The sequence below is a fragment of the Falco cherrug genome, chromosome 3 (genome assembly GCF_023634085.1).
Source record: "Falco cherrug isolate bFalChe1 chromosome 3, bFalChe1.pri, whole genome shotgun sequence".
Lineage (NCBI taxonomy): Eukaryota > Metazoa > Chordata > Aves > Falconiformes > Falconidae > Falco > Falco cherrug.
The window spans coordinates 50,324,335-50,345,647 of NC_073699.1; the positions used below are offsets into that span (position 1 = coordinate 50,324,335).

General features: G+C 36.5%; 1 protein-coding gene across 5 annotated transcripts in view; it reads right to left on the bottom strand.

Annotated features, from left to right (window-relative positions):
• Positions 1 to 4,522: 4,522 nt before the first annotated feature.
• The window catches only part of SNTG1 (syntrophin gamma 1), a 359,106-nt gene continuing 342,315 nt past the window's right edge, over positions 4,523 to 21,313 (bottom strand). For all 5 annotated transcript variants that reach the window (XM_055705965.1, XM_055705964.1, XM_055705969.1 and 2 more), the window contains 2 exons: positions 20,279 to 20,389; positions 4,523 to 10,965 (listed from right to left, as the gene is read on the bottom strand). In XM_055705965.1, the coding sequence (XP_055561940.1) occupies positions 10,807 to 10,965; positions 20,279 to 20,389 (270 nt within the window). In that variant the 3' untranslated portion in view covers positions 4,523 to 10,806. The remainder of the gene's footprint in view (positions 10,966 to 20,278; positions 20,390 to 21,313) is intronic.

The window sequence follows — 21,313 nt, forward strand, 5'->3', positions numbered from 1 at the left end:
AAGTAGTCACAGTCAGGGAAAAATATCAAAATGGAACAGATTTAGAATAAGAATGCATCCCATTAGGATGGTATGGAAACAAGACCAGGTAACCAAATTAGCAAATGTCTGCACTGAGCAATGAAAAGCAGTGCAGAAAGCCCTGAGCTGCCATGGACTTCATCTGCTCTAGAAGCAGTATATCACAGGGCTGTATTTATTATCTTAAACAGCATTAAAGTGGATGAACTGCTTCTGGCCCTGAGCTGGTATTGCTGCAGCACAACAGGTAGACATACCAGCTGGAGTGAGCAATAGCTCAGGAATCTGCACCAAATTTCACTGCACTGCATAGACATCTTCTGTATGAGCTTGGCTTGTGTGTTCATGCAAAATGAAAGCTGTCAGGGCAGACGATTGCTTGCTATAAATACATTGAAGAGAGGAGAGGAAAGCGGGGGACTAACACTAGGGCTAGAAAAGAACAATTTAAATCAGGGGATAATGCTGGCACAAAATCAAATAGATATGGACTAGTTACGGATAGGTTTAGGCTGGAAATTAGAAGAGAGTTTCAAACCATCAGAGTAGTGAGATTCCAGAAAGCTTTCCAATAAGACCAAGAGGGCTAAAAAGCCTAATTACTTTTACATAGGAATTTAAACATTTGTGAGAGGGATTATAACATGAGTACCTGAGGAAACTGGGTAAGATTCAGTGACTCAGGCCATTCTTCCTAAATTTATATTCCTCTGAACATTTTCCTACCATCTCACAAGCCTCTTGGTCCTTCGCAATAGGTCACTAGATTCCCCCAATCCCCTCAGACAGCTCAGATCTCTCTTACACTACACCAGCACCAGGGCCCTAGGCTCCCCCGTCAGGGAAAAGCCCCATGCATACTTCTGTGAAACTGCTCCCAGCCACATGAACCACGCAGAGAGGAGTTCTCTTTGCCTTTGAGTTTCCATATTAAGCAGAGTCTGAGCTCCCATTTCTTGTGAAATGATGGAAGGCCTTAACTTCATGCTTCTTCCAAATATTTGTCTTCTGTTGTGACACAGAGAATGTAAGTTGTTCGTGATGTTGCCCGGGTCTGAGCCTTTGCTGCACTTGGTGGTATTGCAGTGCAAACCCCACAGCTAGCAAGCCCACTATCTCTTTTCCTTGCTTCAGTGAAGGTTTGTCCTTTCTGAGACCCATCTTCCACTAATGTCTTGAAGCAAAATAGGAAAAAGAAAAAGAAAGAGAAAATAAAAGGAAAAAAGACAGACATCTGGCTAAAAGGATTTTGTATCGGTTCAAAAGAGAAAGGTGAGACTTTGAGTCTGCTCACATAAGAAATTTCTCTCGTCTTTTCACTGAAGCTCATGGTACTTGATGGAGTTTTTCTGCTATTTTTAAAATGCCAGTTTCTAGAGATATTTTCACATGACATTCTCAGCATCTAGTAAAAATCTTTCTAGTCCTCTAGGTTTTTTTCTTCCTAGACAAAAAAGTCTGAAAAAAGTTCAGATTGCACCTTAGGTAGTCAAAGTTAAAAAAAAAACAAAAACAAAAACAAAAACAAAAAAACAAGAAGAAAACAAGTAAAACACTATTGTCTTCTATGCTAACAATTCTTCAAGGCCAAATAAGGGAGTATGGAGTAGCAGTGAGGCCACACACCATCTTTCAGCTGCTATTGTTTCTATGCTGTGCCCTTTAGGAAAATAAATCTCCATTTATGGCCTCTGGAGTTTTAAATCATCTCCAGACCAGGGATACATAGCTGTTACCATAATCACTTTGACCAAGCAATGTTTCCTTTTCACCGTAACAGTGATGCAAGTGTAAATACTCTGAAGTTCATTAGGTCTCTCTGTAATTATATTCACCCCCCATGCCCACCCTCACCCCTCTTCTAGGAATGAGCTACATTTTTCTTTTGATTCACAGTATGTTATTGAAGGGCTATGCAATATACTCCCTCTTCCTTGGTCTCAGCACCTTAAGCGCTTTCCTACATCAGAGTTAGGAATTTTTATCCTCACACTGCTTTATAAACCCGGGTTCTTAGCGAAGCCTCCTTCATTTCCCTCCTGAGCGCCCTGGACAGCAGGACCTGACACCTACAAGTTCTGTAGATGTATCTTGGTTGATTTCCAGAATGTGTCCATACAAGGACAAAAGGACCATGGTGTAGCCTCCTTGGACAAGCAATGAACTTCTAAGTAAGGCTCCACAGTGGCATGGCTATGGTTCAGCATACTGGGGAGCTTCCGCTTCGGCGGAAGAAACGGCATAGGTTCATCTGTGCTGAATATCTGCCCCATGCTTAGACCATCCCTTGAAAATACTGACATTTCCCTAAAGATGAAGGGATTATCCCCTACCGATGAGTGCCTGAAGTGTCTAATACTGCAGTTACTCTACTGCCATAAATGCATTGACTAAGTGAATGCAAAAAAAAAGCGAAAGAAAGCAACTGTCCTTAATATGTTGTTAACATTTTTATGAATGTGCTGTAATTTGTTTGAAGGGAGAATACAGACTGGATTCCTCCGTGCTCAGCCATTTAAGATTTTCCTTCTATCTTAGTTTCCCTGCCAAGCTTGGTAACAGATCTATTGAAAGGAATAGCTTTGGAGTGTTGAGGTGGTAATAGTGCCATAAACAACACCTGACTTTGCACACCTGGTGTTCCCGAACAGTCAGACCAGCAAGGGAGGTGACGTTGCTGCCAGGGGACGGAGCAGAGGGAGAAGGGCTGCTGCTGGGGGACTGGACGGGGGCTGGCTATTCCTCCCAGTAGCAACAAGAACTCCCACCAGCAGGACATCCATCTCTACAATTTGCCTTCTGGACTAGTCCTTTCTCTTCCTGTGACCAGATTAAGCCCCAGGATGTTTAGACTAATAAAATTCTGCCCTCAGTGTCAAGGACTCCTGCGCCAGGTTTGGTAGCAAGCACCTGTGCCATACATGGCAAAGAAGGGAAGGGCTGGGAAGAATTTGGGCTCAGAGTTGTGAGAAGAGTGTGCATGCAAAGTACATAAAGCACGTAGCCAACAAACCCCAATACTCAGTGTATGGTAAATACCTCTTCAATTTTCTGAACTATTGCATAGTGATATTAACTATAGCACTACACAGAATAAATTCCTTTTTTTTCTTATAAGGGAATTAAGGGATATAATTTCCTGTTTATTAAGGGAATTGTGTTTGAAGAATACTTTAAAAAAAATAAAATGCTACTAAATCATAGGCAAATGCAAGAACAGCTAGTGTCAAAATAGTGAAAAAACACTAGGGTACTGTACAACTTTATCATTGATAAGATGTGAATATTATACTGTGCTAAATTTTATTGATCAAATGCACAGTTAAACAGATCAAAATTCATTTTAAATGTTTCAAAAATAAATTGTTATAGGGCTTGGAGAGCAAGTATGTTAGCTGTGGAACATAAGTACCATGAATTTAAAGAAACTCGTACAAGGACTGTATCTTAAAAAACTTTGATTCCAAGAATTTTCATTTGAGGTCAGAATCTGTGGGGAAGGTGTAAAACATGCTAGATTAAAAATTGTAATTCAGAAGAAAATAGGTATTTCCAGAATAAACAAACTTTTCAGTTCTATGTGAGTTTATGCTCCCAATGCAAAATGTAGTTCCCCTTTAAAGGGAAAATGGAAATGGTCGCCGTGAAAGGGTTCCTGTACATTTGGAAGACACTTACTTCCAAGATAATACTTTGTAATAATCTTTGGATCTCTTCACCTCTTTTTTTAAAGACTTCTCTCTTTTTTTTTCCTGGCTTTTCCCTTAAATGTGGTATAAAAAGAAACTTGAGACACAGGTAACTAGCTGATGTGACAGAGGTACATATGTTTGCTAACTCACATCAGCTGAATCACATCTGGGAAAAAGGACTGAGGATTTTTTTCAGCATAAAGGGTTCATCACACTTATAATTAAAACAAACTTCTTATTTTTTCCTTCTCTTCAAGATGCTGAAAGGGTTGGTGCCAGCAAGGGAGACTTCCTTGGGAACAGAACTGAGGACAACAACTGCACCCTGAGGTCTAAGAAAGCCCTGGTGACTGGTTGTGGAGAGGGTGGGAAAGGTGTCAGCAGCACTGTCACAAGGGAGCTTAGCTGGCTCCTCCACACCTCAAGCACAAGACAGGCACCAAAATTGTGCCTGTGAGATGTGCACTGCAGGCTCTCACCCTAAATTGTTGAAAAGGTACAAAGGTGCCTAAATAAAAAGCAGGGGCTCCCCTTCTTCCAGCACCTCTTCCTTCAGTCATAGAAAAAGACAAACAAAATTGAACTAATTTCTATTACATAAACAGTTGAGCATGGTGTTGCAAAATAACTTTACCAGCCCAGATTCTTCAAGTATTTTCTTGAACTCTCAGACTTGGCTTTCAGTGATATAAAACTCATACACCGTATAACTGAATACAAAAGATTAGTTTAAAAAGTATTTATTTTCTATTTTTTTTCTGTTATGTTCCATTACAAAAAGAAGCATAACAAAACCAAAACAGAAGATAGCATTTTATTAGTGATACATTAATGAGCTTAAACAACTAGGTGACTTATATTTGTCACAAATACATATTACAAACAACCACAAAACCATAACTAAAAAGGAAATAAATAATTTTAATAGTTTTCTTAATTTTTAATATTTATAAAATATATAGCACTTTCTATTACATTTTTCAGTCATTTTTATCCATAACAAATTAAAACTTATGACATATATTGCAAATATGCTAAAGGGATAAGAATAATTAAAAAAATCAAAGTTCCTGAAGGTATGAAAGAATAAATCAGTTAATGTTTATCAATTCATTATTGTATATCCAGATTGTGCATATCCTGCAAAAATAGCCATTTCTTCAATTAATATACATATTTTTCTTTATAGTATTATAAGATTAAGATTTTTAAATGTAAAGCTTCATGGATTTATGCTTCTGTTTTACAGTTGTGCCTAATATGTAACTTTCATTAATATATACTAAATATCTCCCATTAGTATATACTAATACACACACACACACACACACAGACACACACACACACACTCACACTCACACTGCATTATATATTAGTATATACTGAATAATAAAAGAATTTCTATAATATATAGTTGGGATTATTGTGGAGAAAGTTGTTGAAAGTGGAACACATGTATACCATAGTGAAAACTGATGACATTATGTAAGTGAAAGCGTTTAGTTTTACATTGTTCAATGTATTTTGACAGATTATATAATGTACTGTAATAATCTACAGAATCCAAACAGAAATTTCTTTATATTCCAGTATTCCTATGTTTTCTTTATGATTCCAACGGGATATGTACCAATACCTCTGCTAAACTTCCTGAAAATGGAGCCAAGCAAGTAGAAATGTGTTGACATTACAGACCTTATTCCAGGAAAATATTAAAATTGCACTTAAGAACCCTCCAGGTCAGGAAAGCACTTAAGATCAGATATGACTTTATTTGCTTTAACCTGAACGTTAATCACACACTCAGTCGGTCTTACTGGTACACAGATGCCCTTGTGCTAATTCTAATACTGTCCCTGACTGTATAAGAGGTTTAGAGGTTCTGCTATGTAGCTGAGTACAGTTTTGCCATCTGTCTGAGCAAAGGGGGTGACAGAATGGGGGAGTGTACTCGGGGACCTCAGAGCAAATATGCAGATATGTATTTGTGGTAGGCAGGAAGAAAGATGCAGCAGGGAGAGTGCTGACCAGCACAGGGCAGCCTGCTTGCAGTCAATACTGTCCTGGTGTGGTGAGGGAAAAAGGTATGCCCTGGGCACCCATCAGCCTTCTTCAGATTCACTCTGCCCCTTACTGCAGCGCAGCCATCCCTTTCAGGCACCAAGCTCTGGCAGGCTACACTGTGAAGCTCAGCTTTCTAGGGTCCTTGAAGCACCCACGGTGCACAAGCAGCAGCCACTGCAGAGACTGAGACAGCTGGCACCAGCACCTGGCAGCCTTGCTGTTAGCATCTCAGAGGTTTTATACTCTGGATTCACTTCAATTGGGCTGCATGGTCTGAAAGCCCATCAGGATCGGGAACTCATATAGGTGTGATACTCATTTACTTTCACCCTGAAGACTCAGTTCATATGCTTAAAGACTGCTCTGTGATATGAAGAGTAGCACAGTGAGTGGCAGCAGGCAGGAGCCTGGCTTCAAAAGCACATTCCTGATAAATGAAAACACTAGCATAGAAGCACCTCGAGCACCTTAGAGAGAGAGAGACACACACACACACATACACCTTCAGGGATCCTAAGCTACATTCCTGCTTTGGATTTCCCTTTGGAGAGCCTCAAGTCCTACCATAGGCATCTAAGACAGGTACTTAAATTTTGGGAGCTGACTGAGTCTGTCATTTTTTCCCATCATGCAGAACTGGTCAGAGGTGCGAGTCCAAAGTACAGACTCATAATTGCCTGAGGCTGAACATTGAAAATCAGCTTAAACTTTTTTTTAGACACTATGCTTTTTCAGAGACCAGACCCTGTAAGGGAATGGAAAGTGCAATACAAGGATTAGTGTTTAATATTAATAAAATAATTTTTTCTGAAGTGTTCCTTGGAATTGCCATACCAGAATTAAAATTGGTCTTTTTGGCATAGGGAATACTCAAGGTTACTTAGACAATACGTAGCAAAGCTGCGGAATTTCTAAGGGCAGCAACTGTACATTCACAAGATCTTCAGCCTTTTTAATATTTTGTTTGATGTAAGAAACATCTTAAGGCATTGAATAAACCAAATCACATTTAAAGTAACAGGCTGCAGTATTGACAACTACCTACTTATGTTAAACTGTCCACTTTGAGGTGTTCTGATAAACTCTACATGCACAGAGTAAATCAATATGTATTTGTGGAATCAAGGACTAATTTGGAAAATATTTTTCATTATTCTCGTCTCAAAGCATATTGATACTGTATATTATTGATTTGCATTCTTATTAAATCTAGTTTGAATGGAAAAAACTTCAAATTACTGGTTTTAAAAAATAACCCACCTACAACCAGTTTGTTTCCACAAACTTCTTGCAACACTTAATTAACAAAATAAAATGGCCAACATTCAAAAGTATGCTGATATTTATTTCAAAGATGCCTTCATGCTACTGGAATGCAAAGCTCTATTGAAAATCTGGAACTGTATTTTTAAATATATGTAGGAAAACAAATGTATTTTTTCACTGAAGAAATCCAGAATGACATGTATTCAAATTGGTAACACTTCCCATAATAAAACTATGCTAACATTATAACCTAGCACATGGTTCATTCTGTGAAGGTCACATCATCTAAAATTTCCATCATAATGCAAAGCAAATCAAACCAAATATATTTAGTTATACTTAAGAGTACATATTTTTGGTACACATCACTTCAATAGGCACAGTACTATTAAGAATTTTTTAAAATTAAATTTATTTAAGAATACCATGACATGAAGAAAACAAATTACATTTTATGCTATGGGTTAGTTGGTTTGCTCTTTTTTGTTAAAATACCTGTTTTCACTTGCATACAGATTTTTAGCCAAAGCTGATAAATCATTATAACTGTGGTTTTGCATTGTCATTGGGCTGCATTCACTTGCAAAATAATTGTATTCATTATATGTGAAATGTGAAATATGAAATGAGAGGCTGCAACATAAAGCCTGGGTTTTGACACATGCCTATGAAGTTCACTGTGCTTTAAATGGGAATCTCCCGTAGGTACTTAAATGAAAAATATAGCCATTTAATATGTTTGTAGATCATATTTTGTAATTTCATAATTAGTTATAACAAAGAGTTCAAAATTCCCTCTTTGATTCAAGACTGAATTTCTGATCAACTTGCTCTAAAAGGGCAATCCTGGATGCAGAGTCATCTCTGAATATCCTGTGAGGTCTGTGCACAAGCCTATGCTGCATTTACAAACCCATGCTGACCTGTAGTCAAGGCTATGGCATTTTATATTCTGACAAGATCACTTTTATCTTCTTGAAAATAAAAGTACTGACTAAGCCCCATCAGTCTAGCTCTTTGAAATATAGGGTTTTAGAAAATAAATAAGTACCAATTTACAGGCTAATGTTTGTCTCTCAAATGTTGCTTATTTAATGCCCAGTTGCAAAACTCATTGATGAATACAGCAGTTTTACAAAGAGAATACTTGACAGAGATCTTTAGGCTACCCTGGTGGAGTCCCAAAAGTTCATGTCATTATCTCAGTTCTGCCCAAGTTGCTTTCATATAATGGAATCCTTTAATCTATGGCAATTTGCAATTACATAGTATCTGCTGGTTTGGGTAAATGTTATGTTAATTGAAGCACATTTAACAACGTTCCTTGAACAACTCTCAGTTTCAGTGGTAAAACTGAAGGAAAAAACATTCAACTGGCAGCTTGTTGGTTTTTGGTTCTGCTATTACCAGCAGAGCATCTACCGAGGTGTTAGCATGTGCCAACAGTGTGACAGCTGAATGACACAGCATCGCGCTAAAAGGAAGGAGGTGATTTGGGAGCACAGAGGAGAACTGTCATTAACAGGTATGGGGCTTCTGTTTTCTGTTGTCAGTGCTCTGTCAAAATGTGTGTTTCCAGTATATGCTTTCTTGACAAGGATAGTGCCTGAACTACCATCGTGAAATCTCTTGGACTATCGTTGCTTTGGAGTCAAAGTATCTGGGGTTTGTACTCTTTTCAGGAACAAACACGAGATCCCATGGACAGCCATGGTAATTTTATGTGTTGTTCTGAGACCAGGATGTGACCCCCCTATTCCGGGAAAGTTCATATAAACCAACACATGATAATGACTATGAAAATGTTGTATTTTGATGACATTTAAAGCATTTAGTAGCTGGATTATGACATCATTCCACTGTATTTATCATGGGAAAAAAATGTGTAACCCTTGGAGATGTATTAATAAGAAGTAAGTATGTACTGAAAGACATTTGAAAGCGATTAAAGAGTCCCCAGGAAATATATTCTTACATTATTTGGAGCTAGTATCAAGTGAGATCAGCTGTACTTCAAGGCAAGGATACTCTTACATACATAAATCCAAATACTTGTAATGCAAAGCAAAGAAACAGAGACATGATTTGTCCCTACAGTTCATTCATCTTTTGTTCATGCCTTGCATTTTGAATTGTTCCCATTTTTTTAAAAAAAGCTTTCCTCTGGCTTCCCTTTTGAAGTTTTAATTATCTTAATCTGTGCAAAGGGGTGTGACAGAATTAGTCTTTCTGCTAATCAAGGCAGATGGCATCCATAACCCTTACCTGCTATGTGCTTTTATAACAAGTCTAAGCGGTAGGAGGTGGGTGGAAGTAAGTTTTAATTTCAGTATAATAAACAGAAACCCCATAAAGTACTATTTAAAATGTTATGCACACACTGTAGCTGTACTAAGTATTCTTCCAGCGTTTTTTTAGGTTCTCTTATCCTGTCTGGCAAAAAACCCCTCATTTCTCACCTTTTCTGTTGTTTCAGCTATATCCCATACATGCTCCCACCATTTTACCATCTTCACTGATGTGTGTAATAGCACAAAATTAAATTATTTTTCAAAACGATATTTAAATAAAGTTATTAATTTAAAATTTACAATTCCTGCAGATTTCATCATTAAATGATACTCTGGAACTAGTATGTAGTCCAGAGTGATCTAATATTCTTAACATACAAAGACATTATGCATTCTGTCATTTATTCTTTACAGGCTATTCAATTTATTCCTGTCTTTTACAAAAAAATATATTTTTAAAAAATTAAGAATGTAAAGGGTGGACTCATTTTTCAAGCATAACGTAGAACGCCTATTTTGTTGAGAGCCTGAGTGGAACAGAGGTTCTAGTTATGATGTGAAATCAAGGTTAAACATGGAAACAATGTATTAGATGGATTGTCTCTGAAACAAATTAAATAGCTAAGTCTTGTGAACAAAGACTATTAGATTTAGAGAATGTAATTCTTGGGGAAAAATGAAGAAGTAAATAGCAGACATGATATTTTACACACTTGCACTTAATTTCTAATAAAAATTAAATTTGTATCACATTATTTTTACTTGAAGAGAGACTCATGGAAAGCTGTTTTGCTTTTTGTGGCTTGGTTTGTTTGTTTGTTCGTTTTAATGTATCAGTCCAATATGGCTAGATCTTTGTTATTGTTAGACTAAAAGAATAAAACAGAAAAAGTATCATGACTTTATGTATGGACACAAGTATGGACTTACAACAGTACTTAAAGTGCTTTCTTATTTGAGGAGATACTTACACAAATGCCTTTTCATGCCTATCTCCTTGTCACCATGTATATGCTTGTTGCTTGCTCTTAGGTGATTTATAATATAATGATAGGGTATTAAGTTCATAAGAGTTTAGTATATTGTCATAAAAAACATCTGAAAACAGGAAAATGACAATTCTATTCATGTATTATTACAGCAACTTGAAAATTTTATTAAATACTGAAGTGCTTCATTTCATCATTTATTCCTTTGCTTCCAGTGTTGCTTAAAGCACTATGTAAGTACAAATAGATCATACTAAAAGCATATCCATCCTATTCTGGGGTTTTGACTAGGATTATTTACTGATGTCTTGCAGAACAGAGATGAATTTATGATCCCACGTGACCATCTATCTGCTGATGCTGCAAGATGTCCTGCCTCCAGGCTTGGTTTCCACGTACATGGTTCACCAAAGGTCTACATATTATGAATATTTATACATTGTTATGTCTTCTTGTTAAGTGGCAGTGCTGTAATGTGAGATGTCAAGTAGTATACTTTAATTTGCCTGTACCAGAAGTTGTGGGAGCAGCAGAAGAGGTGGCTTGACTGCCTACATACAAAGGGTCCAAACAAGCCACTTTAGCTGCAAAGAATGAGTGGATACAGTGAAGGACTGCAAACAGGTTGGAAAACTCCAGCTCCTGGAAGTGAAAACAAAAAGATTAAACATGAAACAAAAGAACACCTCACAAACACACACCCAGGAATGAACCACTATTCAAATAGCAATAATTTAAATAGTTTGATGTAATTCTGCTAATGTGCCTGGCAATTCTCCATTATAGGGACTTAGGCACTGATCTATCCCAATTCAGTAAATAACTGGAGGCAAAGATGGAGAAATTTTTAAGTTAAGTGCCTCCACAGAAATATGAGATCCTACTGGCTAAAGGGGAAGGCAAGTGACACTATATAATATCTTTTTGCCTCAGGTTAATGAAAATCTGGCACTTTTGCAGGCTGATTTAGACAGAAATTGAATGACTGCACCATAACAATTTACAAGTCTCTGGACTACTCCTGTATACGAAATATACCCACAAAGATCAATAATGTTGAGTTCCACATAAAGTACATTTGTTCATCACATAACCTCACTATTCCCAATAGGTAAGCTATTATCTTACCTAAGCTGATTCTTTAACCAACACCCCCCCCCCCCCCAAAAAAAAAAACCAAACATAAAAAAAGACATATTTTCAAAAAATGCTACTATCACACAGTGATATTCTGGATCTGTCTTCACTGAAAGGGTTACTGTTACTGCACCAAAAAAAGGAATAGTTGCCATGTTTTCAACTTATTAGCAGTATTAGACAAAGTCCTTCTTTTTCTACTTTAATTTACATTTCTTCATAGCTTCTCAGCATGCAATTAGACTACCTGGGACTCTTTCAGACAGCACTACAGAGGAAATAAATAAAAACTACAGTTTTTTACATATATAATTTTGCTACTTTGTGTTTAATTGCCTTTATCTGATCCGTCTTTTTTAGGTTATCTTCAGTACGTGTTTTTGGAGTCGGCATTTAATCAATAAATAGCTGTTGTATTTGAAAGCGAATACAGAGGTATTTGAACACAGAAGTGTAGGGATGGTGGTGCACAGTTGCCACCTCCCTGCTTTGATTCACTTGCTTATACAGATTTCTTCATAGTAATATGAAGCCAGTAATAGATATCTGGTACATTCTATTTGTCTTTCTGTCCAGCACTGGTATTTCCAGGTTATGTAATGCCAAGGATTTTGCTTTTTTGTTTAGAAGAATGTTGATAATGTAAATTCAACAAAAATTGGTAAATATCTCAAAATGACATTAACCTGCAATTTTCTGCCCATTGAGATTTCCTGGAAGATACTACTTCACATAATTCATGGAGACACTCTCAAATCCCTCATGCATGAGGGGGAACAACTGCCTGAAATCAGACAGCTGCATATGCAGAGTGTCCACTGATGTACTGAATGGGTGGAGCTTTGATCAGCTCTCTTACAACCTGAGATGTCCTTCAGACATGGTCAGAAATAAATTTATAAGATCCCATGAGCTTCTTAAAACTCCCCTAACTACCAATTCTCAATAAAGAAGATAAAGTTCATGACAAGTTTCACATACCCGCCATCTGTGTCCATTTTAATAAATCTGTTTAGAGACATTCTCATTTTTAAATGCCATGAGAAGGGTGATTTTGTCACTATGCCAAAGGTTCTTTCCTCCCTCAAATTTCAAAATAAGAAAATTTATCATAGATAGAAAAAAATGGAAATTAAAAGATGAGGAAACAAGGAATTATGGAAGCTATTTCAGAATAAGAATTGTCACTCATTCAAATTAATTTGCCTTTCAGTTAACTCCTTTTTATTAATATGATATAAATTATCCTTCTGGTACTATAAAAGTAAAACTGAAGCTTAAGATGAGAGAATAAATATTTAGCAGAACAGTAAAAAATTTATAATATCAATTCCATGTGTTATCTGTAGAAAGACTACATTTCCCCCTATGTCTGAACAGGCTAAGCCTATTAAAACAAATATTACAGTTTGAGAGTTGAGTCAGTTAGGTAACCTTACTAACTGAAAGTTCTTACTTCCATAATTACAGCTACTAAACACTGAATTTTCACTCAGTGTATTAGTACAATTATTACTAACAGTTATCACAGGTCTTCCTGCAACAGTAACACATTGGGAAGATCCATTGCTCAATGGACCTTCATGGAAAATGGGTGAGGCAACAGAACAGCTTCTGAAGGTCCCATTGGATTACTATTATTGATAGTAGTGACGCAATGCAGAAATTACTTTGACTGCAAAGGTGAACACTAAGAAGTCAGGAAAGGCTAGATTATTATTATTTCCCATGAAACGTTATTCCTATTTCAATGTAGACATGCATACTTAACTGGAAATTAAAGCAATGTGAAGCACAGTAGGCTGACTGGTTTGTAGTGAGTACATAAAGACCTGATTAATGGCAGCAACTCAGTTCACAGGAGTCTGATTGATGGGAATGAAATCTATCAGGAACAACAGTTTTCTGGCAGATTAGCCTAATCAAAAGAAAGCTTAACAGACAAAACATTCCCTCACTTCTGCTGAGAACTTGCCCTTTTAGCTGTCCACTGGGCTGCACTACTGCCAGCAGATGGAGGGGAGCCCACAAGCTTTTCTGCATACCTAGCCACACCTGGTTGTTTTCATCTATACTTTGTTGTCAGTCTTTCTCTTGTCTGAATACCCTTTCATCTAGGCAGGTATTGCACACCCAGCTTCAGATGAATTTTCAAATAAACAAACAGGCAAACCTTAAGAAACCTGAAGAAATATGCAGCTGAAGTCATTAAAGTTACTACCAGTAGGAAAAAGCAAATGCTCTGAAATCAAAAAAAGGCAAAGAAATCGATACTTAAGGTACACCCACTTGTCTGTGCACAAGTACACAATTTACTACTTTTGCCTGTTGCCTGTACACCTCACCTAAGACCCTACTGTCCTAGGAATGTCTGTGTACCCTCTGGTCTTCACATTATCTTCCTAAACTATCTCTTGATCAAGCTACTCTCACCCTACATGGCTGTCATTATACCAGACATCCCCAGATTATTAATCTGAACACTCACAGTTTCTGCTGAGGACAATGTAAGTGGGCAGAAAGGTATGTGAGAAAGATGCAGTCACTGATTATGACCAGAAGTGTAGGGGAATTTTAGTAACCTTTCACAAAGAATGTCTGGATTGACATGGATGAAAAGAGAAAACAGGAATTGCCCCCAGAGAAAAAAAAATACAAACCCCAACTCTTATTGCATTATATTAATCACACAACTACATAAAGAATACATCTACAGAACCAAGCAATTGTAAGACTGTAAGTATTCATGATATGGATAGAAAAATATTTTCTCTTTCATCTATATATAAGTTGCAGATAAGAGATTTGTTCTTTCGTCAAACGTGGTGTTACATGTCATATATATACTAAATATTATTGCAAAATCTGATCTAAAATAGATAATAAAGATAATCCATGTGCAAGACATGAGGAAACTAAAAACTGAATCACACAAACCTACACAGGTCAGAAATCTCAACTCAGAAGGCAGTCACTACAATTGAGCAAGCACTCTTAAAAGTCCTAAGGATGTATACTTAAATCCCTTTAAAGATGATCTTCTAAATCTGAAGAGCACTGTGATGCTCACAGAAAACCCCTCAAGGCTAAGAACGAGGATTAATTAAAAATTATATTTTGGACAATATACTTGAAATGAGCAGAAATTTAAGTCTGGAAAATGGTGCAAGCATCCATCAAGACACCTTGCAACACTTGAAAGTGAGCATTTTGTTCACATTACAACAGCACTAACTCAGGGTATTTGTCTTTATATTAGATTTCTATACAAGATAATTTCAAGTAAAAATTAATTGGCATTAATTATCATTAAGGTAGTATTAATTAATTAATAACTATTAATGCTAAGTCCTTGAAGCTACAGTTCTTTTTTTGCTGATATCATATTTCTGCGCTCTTCTGTTCTCTATATTCAAATAGTCAAAGACAATTGACTAGATCTTCATCCTGATGTGCTGACTTTTGCATTCATTTCAGTTTTGTAACACTCAGCTTAGGGTTTCAGCTAGTCTGTGAACAAAAGCTAACCTGATGCAGCACAGCTATGCGACCTTGCCTGAGTTTTTCTGACAAAAGTGTCGAGCTGCGAAAAAGCCCTGCACATTGCGAAAGGTGAAAGCACAGGCCGAAGTGGAGCTTTTGAGTTATATATATGTTTTACAAGGCACAGACACTCTCATTTCGCAGAAATTACTAACTGATGCATTTACTTGCAAAATTCAAATGGAAATCACATGTAATAAGAAAAACAACGCTGATGCTGATTTTTATATACATTACATATTCCTATGTTTGGGAGCGCACACATATATCTCAAAACAGGATCTCTCATAGCTTTAACATATGCTTCATTTTACTTAGCCAGGTAAAACTGAAGAGTATAGCACAATGAGTTTGTTACAGTCTTGAGACTGTATTAGCCTCTGGAAGCTGCTGTGATACTGGAGAGACACCAATGAATCATTAAACTATAGCTAAACAAATAGGCAAATATATAGGTAAATAGATAAGGAGGTGCCTAAGTGAATTCCTTTGTGTCTTACAGATGAGGAGAAAGTTTTGCCCATCTGTGCTTGGTTTTTTTCAACCCAACCCCAACAGCTCTGTATGAATGAAGGAGAGCAATACATAGGCTCCATGTTCTGCCAAGTAGACAGCTCCATTTTGTAGCTCTCAGTCAGAAAAATTCTGTCTGACTGCACAAACTTGTGCAATATCTCCTGCTGAGTGACAGCTGGGAAATAACATACAGATTGGGATGTCTGAGAGGTATTGATGATTAGCGTTGCCCCTAAGTGGTTTTCTTCTCAGAAACCACTTAGACCTTGCCTTAGGGACCTTCAAAGTTAGGTGTTTGCATCCAGAAACTCTGCCATAGACCCACTAGTGTGACCTCTGGTAATTACTGTTCAGATTTTTCAGACTGGAATTGCTGAAATCTATGAGGAAACACTTCTTTTATACTACAGTATATAACTTCATAGTAACATGATATTACCTACAAAGAAGCCAAACAAAAGCATCAGTACAAATGTTTAAATATTTCTAAATTACTTTAAATCTGAAAAGAAGTATGCCTGGTTAAACTGTAACTAAATCCAAAACATGCCATTTTGAATTCTGTTAAGTCAGGCATGAAGCACACTGTAAAAAAAATTGACAGCATTATAAAAATATCAGTTATTCAGTGTCAGTGAAGGACTCTCTATCACTAAGGAATATAAACTCTGGTGGCAAGTGTGTTTCTCAAAAAAAAAAAAAATCTGACTGATGAATGGATGTAGTTCTGCATTTTTTCCCCAAATATTTTTTTCCCAAAATATTTTTCCCTAGATTCTTCTAACATTAACAATGATATCTCTGTATATTCCACCAGAACACAGAGAAGGTGCTGGACAACTATGAAGACCGTATGACTAAAATTTAAAATTCTGTTGTGGGATTATTTTTTCCAAGCAATGTCCATCTAAAAGTCTGAAGGTATTTCTACAATAATAACAAATTTATCTAAATTTTGGATCAAAATTCAAAAGCTAAGCACTCTGACACTATTAATTCTCTAGTTAATGAATTAAGTGTTCCAAAACTAAAGGATATTATTGCAGATAATAACACATCGTCCCATAATCAACACACATCTGGAATAGCTTGAGATACACAAAATTTGTAAATAAAGGAACACAGGAAGCATTTGGATTTTGATAACTCATATTTTCACAGGAAGGAATTATATACAATCATAGAATCATTTAGTTTGGAAAATACTTTTGAGATCAAGTCCAACTGTAGGCCTAGCACTGCCAAGTCCACCAGTAAACCATGTCCCTCAGTGCCACACCTACGCATCTTTTAAATACCTCCAGGTATGGTGCCACCTCCCTGGGCAGCCTGTTCCAATGCTTGACAACCCTTTCAGTCAAGAAGTTTTTCCAAATATCCAACCCAAACCTCCCCTGGTGCAACTTGAGGCCATTTCCTCTCGTTCTATTGCTTGTCACTTGGGAGAAAAGACCAACAACCACCTGGCTACAACCTTCTGTCAGGCAGCTGTAGAGAGCAATACGGTACCCCCCAAGCCCTCTCTTCTCTGGGCTAAACGACCCCTGTTCCCTCAGCTGTTCCTCATAAGCCTTGTGCTCCAGCCCCTTCACCAGCCCCGCTGCCCATCTCTGGACACGCTCCAGCCCCTCAGTGTCCCCCTCGCAGTGAGGGGCCCAAACCTGAACACAGTGTTCGAGGTGCAGCCTCACCAGTGCCCAGTGCAGGGGGACGGTCACTGCCCCAGTCCTGCTGGCCACACTATTTCTGATAAAATACAGGATGCTGTTGGCCTTCTTGGCCACCTGGGCTCACTGCCAGCTCATATGCAGCTGGCTGTCAACCATGATGAAAGCAATATTATTTAAAAAAATAAAAGCCAAACAAGAACAACAACAAAAAAACCCCTCTGGCCAGATTACCTCACATTTGCAGGGAGTAACTGAATTATAGTGCATGAACTACATTAACACATTCCATCAGTGCCATAGCTGAAATTCACAGTTGGAGGAAAAATGATCTTGAAGGCAAGAAAAGCAGGAGTCTCAGATCAGGTATGCATATGCCATAGTGAGTTCTGCATGGAGTGTATCAGTGTTAATGATGACAGGGAAAAAAACACTCTCAGTTCTAGCGACTGTCTTAAGTTGTATCAGTTACTTGCCATGCCCTGCTTCCACACTACCGCTAGGGAATGCAGAAATGAAGAGCCCTAATATGTTGGTGCAATGGGCCCTCAGATTTTTGGATTTGTTCTCAGTTGTGAGCTCTCATTTTACTATATTCTGGTTATTCCCTGTGCGTTACCTTTACGTAAAGAAAATATTACACTGTATTTCCCCTTAGAACAGTGGCTCTCCAGGCCACCTGAAGCCCAGAGCTTCATTTAACAGGTGATGATAGCTGTGCCCATGAATATTCATCACAACCTTTAACAGATGTTTTACAAAATTCCCATCATCTGATTCCAAATGAAGCCTGCATACAGTATGCATGAAACCTGGCAGTACAAGCATTTCTGAAAATCTGATTAACATTTCCTAATGACTCAAGAGTTCCCCAAATAGCTATACCTCTAAGTCTGTAATGCCAGTAAAGTCCGCAAATTAGAGGCTAGATTGTTCCACCTCTTCTTACACTGAATAGTGCTTTAAATCCATGAAAAGTCTGAAGGACACCGATGGGGCCTATCCATAGAATTTTAAACTAACCAAAGTTGAAAAAAATATGACCCAAGAATCCTCACGTTCGGTATATAGCCACATTTAATTATATTTCTTAGACTAAGCAACATACTTCATATGTAATCAAATTAGAATGTATAAAGTGCTCACTACAAATGCCATGGCACCTTCCAAAGACAATATGATCTGACGTTTTTTGATCATGATATAAATGGAATGCTTTGATCACCAAGAAAATAAATTAAAAGTAACAGATTTTTATTCCCAAATTGATCACCGTAGAAGTTTGAATTTCTAATAAAGAGAAGCATCCAGGCAACATGACAGCACATTAATAAGCATATTAGGAAGTTTGTATAATATTTTGCCTTCATAAGGTAGAAGGTATCATTTCTGCCTTGATAAAAGGTAGAAAGATGAAATTTCCTAGAAATAAAGTTCCATTGAGTTTGAGTAGGAATAACAATAGATACGATAAAGGTACCAGGATATATCTCTAAGGCTTATAAAGTGGTTTGCATGGCAGATTTAATTTAAAACATAAATACATTTAGATGAAACATATTTTCTTCTTCAAAATCAACATGTCATACTTTTAATTTTTATTTATTATTTAATTAAGAATTAAAAATATATTCTAGTTTTACTGAAAAAAAAAGAAAAGAAACACTGTCCCCTTGGTTTCCTACAAAATTTCTTTAGTCCTAAAATCATATGTTGTGTTAACATAATGGCAATAGCGAACAGATATTAGAAAAATAATGACGAATTTAATTCTTCAGCTGTACTTAGCAGCATGATAAAGGTTCCCAATTATTTGTTTAGAAGAAAATCATCCTCATGACATTGGGCTGTTACGTTTTCTTACTAGAGATGAGAAGAAATTCTGTACAATTAAAACAATTTCTGAAGGAAACTGGAAGTAAGAAAATATTTATCTTTGAGATGTAGCAGGACATGAAGGTACTGAAAGCCACGGTCCACCACATTAATGGGAGCTTTTACATACCTTTACTGTATTGAGTAAAACATTCAAAATCAATTAAATAGCTGTTAGGTAGAGAATAATTAATACCAAACATAAAGAGTTATGCAAGAAGGAAAAAATAGCTGCTTAATGTAGCTACTTACATTTAAACTCACAACTGCCCCTGATAAAAGGCATTTTTTATTTACATACTTTATTATGCTGTGTGTATTTAGCCCTTTTAGAGAGAAAAATATTTAACCATTTCCTTTTTGCTCATGGAACTGTATTGTTGTATTCATTCAGCAATTTTCTCTCTGACACGGTCAGGAAAAAAGGTATACGCTTCCAACACAATTTTTAAAGATGGGCAAGAAAATAGTCTTTAGGTTTACACAAAAATTGGGATTGTAGACAAAGTATTTTCAATCCACACTCTAAGGCAGTTCCAGTCGCCAAAGATCCTGGGAGATCATGTGTCCTCACACTCCCGGAACAGTAAATGACCTATTCTCCAAAGACATAAATCAAACTAAGCATAAATCCCTCAGGGTTACTGTTTTCATAGATCAACTCTTGACTCAAAAGCATAACTGAAAACACAACTTTTCTGATTTTGAATTAGACGCAGACACACAACTTCAGTCTTGTAAGGGAATATCTTTTTAATCCGCATTTTTTTGCTCTGAGAATAAACCAAGATTTGTAGATGTTGGGTTTTGTCTGTATGTTGACTGAAGAATGTATTTTGCACCATTCCTTCTTGATACAAGTACAGGGTGAAAAACAGGGCATTCAAGCTCTCAGCCAGCTTTATCAAAATGATGGAGGAGAGTTGGCAAATATGCCTAAAACTATAAAGAGCAAGCCCTGGTTTTTTTTTTTTATTATTATTATTTTGTAATGTAATTACAACCTCAGAAGACTTTAAATTAGCAAAAAACCAAGCAACTGATTAAGTTTTCTTTTCCTGGAATTTATTTGGTTTTCTTTGCATTCTTTGACTTTTTGCATTAAACTAATATTTCTAAGAAATTTAGTTTAATTCACATGTCTGTTCCCCTAGATGCTTTGATAACTGCTTTTAATGTACATTGCCTTTATAAAACAAAAAATGTATTGGTTTTACCTTTGCTTCAATTTGTTTAGTATCTTGGTTTTGGAACAAAAATTTGATTTTGCTCTTCCCATCATCTGAAGAACCTTTAAGCTGAGAAAACTTGTACCTCCAAAGTACAGCCTAGAGAGAAAAAAATAACAAACCATAAAAAAACATACACAAGCAACTCAATATAGTTGTAATTGAAAATTGTATTAAAAATAGCTGATGTCCTTTTGAAGGAATTTTTAACCCTGCTATGGTACATAATTCAATCAATTTAATGTTTTGTGGTCTGATGTCCCTTGGATCACATGGATACTTTGGCAGTGTCTGATGATCAGTCAGACTACATTTTGTAAAATTTGCTCTGAAATTCCTTTATCTGTATTTAATCCTGAGAAAAAAACCCCAAAGGTTAGTACATTCATTCTTATGCCAAAAAAACAAAGTTTTTTTTTTTCTACTGATGATCTGTGGAGTCCCTACTCCATCTGAAGTGATTACTTCTCAAAGAAGTTGTCTGTTTTAATTCACATTAAAAAAAATCTAGCTGTATCAACATAAATGGGACTTATAAAATTTAAAAAATTATCTATTTCTAAGTGATAAAGTAACAAAAGGAAACCCTGTAACGAGAAATTATTTTGAGTTTACCTATGAAAGCTCTAATCAGGAATTTTAGCAGATCATTAATTCCAAGCATATCAGTGGCCTTTCAAGTAATTATATTATGAATTACATTGTGTCTTGTTGGAAAAAAAAAAAAAAAAGACAGATTATAGAATAAACACGCAATTAATGAAATTTACAGCTGGCTAGAAAAACATTTTTCTTTTTATATCTAATGTGGATTTATGTAGAAAAAATACATTTCAAATTACTTTCCTTAAAAGTGGAAAAGAGCAATTTTATATTTTATGTCTTTTTAACCTCATTTAAAGATTCCCCACACACACCCCCGCCCCAATATTTTGAAGCACTAACATTTTTTCATTGTGAATTCAGTAGTATTTCACAAAATTATAAGGTCACCCTCATTCATATTGTGCTGTTACTTTGAGG